This window comes from Penicillium paradoxum (assembly GCF_028828445.1).
Source record: "Penicillium paradoxum strain IBT 22861 chromosome Unknown utg000007l_segment0_segment0, whole genome shotgun sequence".
Taxonomy (NCBI): Eukaryota; Fungi; Ascomycota; class Eurotiomycetes; order Eurotiales; family Aspergillaceae; genus Penicillium; species Penicillium paradoxum.
This window is the reverse complement of record NW_026643185.1, coordinates 4,749,683-4,751,373: the sequence shown is the minus strand read 5'-3', so window position 1 is coordinate 4,751,373 and position 1,691 is coordinate 4,749,683. Positions and strand designations below refer to the sequence as shown.

The 1,691-nt window shown below is 52.1% G+C and overlaps 1 protein-coding gene across 1 annotated transcript; it reads right to left on the bottom strand.

Moving 5' to 3' along the window:
• N7457_009273 (uncharacterized protein) lies at positions 1-1,086 on the bottom strand (the record flags this gene model as incomplete). The annotated part of the gene is made up of 1 exon (XM_057180316.1): positions 1-1,086. The coding sequence occupies one exon, from the start codon at positions 1,084-1,086 to the stop codon at positions 1-3; it is 1,086 nt and encodes a 361-aa protein (XP_057028702.1).
• Positions 1,087-1,691: the final 605 nt, after the last annotated feature.

Sequence of the window (1,691 nt, the reverse complement as noted above, 5' to 3'; positions counted from 1 at the left end):
TTAGGCGATCGTGCCATATGGCAGCGGAGCAAACTCGTTCCAGTTGAAACCACCCATACCCATGTTCACGGCAGTGCTGCAGGGTTGCACGAGCATACTCGGGAACATGCTCGGGAACATGCTCGGCAATGGAATTGCACTAATAGGGGCCGATGTGGTCGGCATGCAGGTTGTTGGCGTGCAGGTCGTCGGCATACAGTCGTAGGTCTGGAACGGCGAGGGGGTAAATGGCTGGCTGTAAGACGGGGTCGGGGAGGCAAGCTGGGCTTCACTGAAACTGAGACTAGCCCAAAGATTCGGATTAGAATCTCCCGTGGTGGCCGGGTTGGGGCTGGGCGACAGTACTTTCCACGGCTCGAGTGGTGCTGGCTGGGGCACCTGGGTCTGCCACCAGGTATCTGAACCTGTTGAACTAGGAAGGAGACGCACGGGGCGCATAATATCCATCACCGGGGGAGGAGGTGCAGTCAGTGGGACGAAGAGCTTGGCGATGGCTGCCTTTGCTTCTTCGCTACGACCGCTCAACAACTCCCCGGCGCCGTCTTCTTCCAATCCTTCGAGTGCCTGGGCACTGGTGCGGTAGACAAACTTGTTGGCGGCTTGGACAAACTCCTCCTGCAACTTCTTCAGCTCGGCGTGCTTTCCTGACCAGTTGTATGTATTGGCGGCCGCATCTACTGAGTAGACGTCCTTGTGGAAATCAACTAGAGATTCGATTGTCTCTGGGGTTAGCTTGAAGGCCACTTCATTGCGAGAGACCATGTCAACGTGTACAACGTAGGCCTCGATGTGGATCATCTGGTGATTGTGCACGGCTTCCCAGAGCAAGTTCTCATCCTTCTCTAACTCTGCTTCGGGAGCCTTGGCGAACACCATGGAGCAAAGCGTCCAAATAGCGTTTGTCGACGAGAGAGTTTCTGTCAGGCACCGGGTATGCTGAGTGACATTGTTCAGAGGGCGCTTGACCCGGTTGACTCGTTTCAGGGTGGCTGTCAACCAAGGCTCAACCTTGGTGTTCAGCACGACATTCGGAGATGATCGCGGCGCAAAAGCGGCGGCGGAAGATGGAAGTAAGACTGTAGGCATTATGACTCTCTGCGAAGGGCGATGCGTCCGGCGTTGAGTGATATATAAAAGAATGTGGAATATAGAATATAAATCATAAAGGCGACATTCGCCCACACGATACTTGGTTGAAATTCGGGTGTCTTTAATGATATCGCATGATCCAGTGAACGTATTAAAGTGCGGGCGAATGCGCAAAAAGAAGAGAAATTAGAATAGAAAAAAAAAGGAGAGGACGTAAAAGTCAGTGGTTATAGAAGAAAAGAGGGAAGAGGTCGAAGAGGAAGGGAGGGGTGGGCACCGCAAATCGGCAGTGGAGATTTTAATGGGCACATTAATATGGAGGATTTGATTTTATTTTTTTGCTTTTGGGACTTACAGACTTACAGACTTACAGAATCAGATTCTAGGGCATTATTTGCGGTATGCAGCCCGATGGAGTCCATGTACGTACAGTGGCCACATCTCGGACTCCCCGACCTGCAGCAGGACTCAGTGGCAAGATTTTCGTTGAAACCACAGTGAAGCGCGAGATCCAAAGGACAGTGTTTCATTGCATCTTCCTTCGCACAGTATTGCCAGTCTCACACACCCGCGCGTTGCACGTCCATTTGGCCAGAATCGCT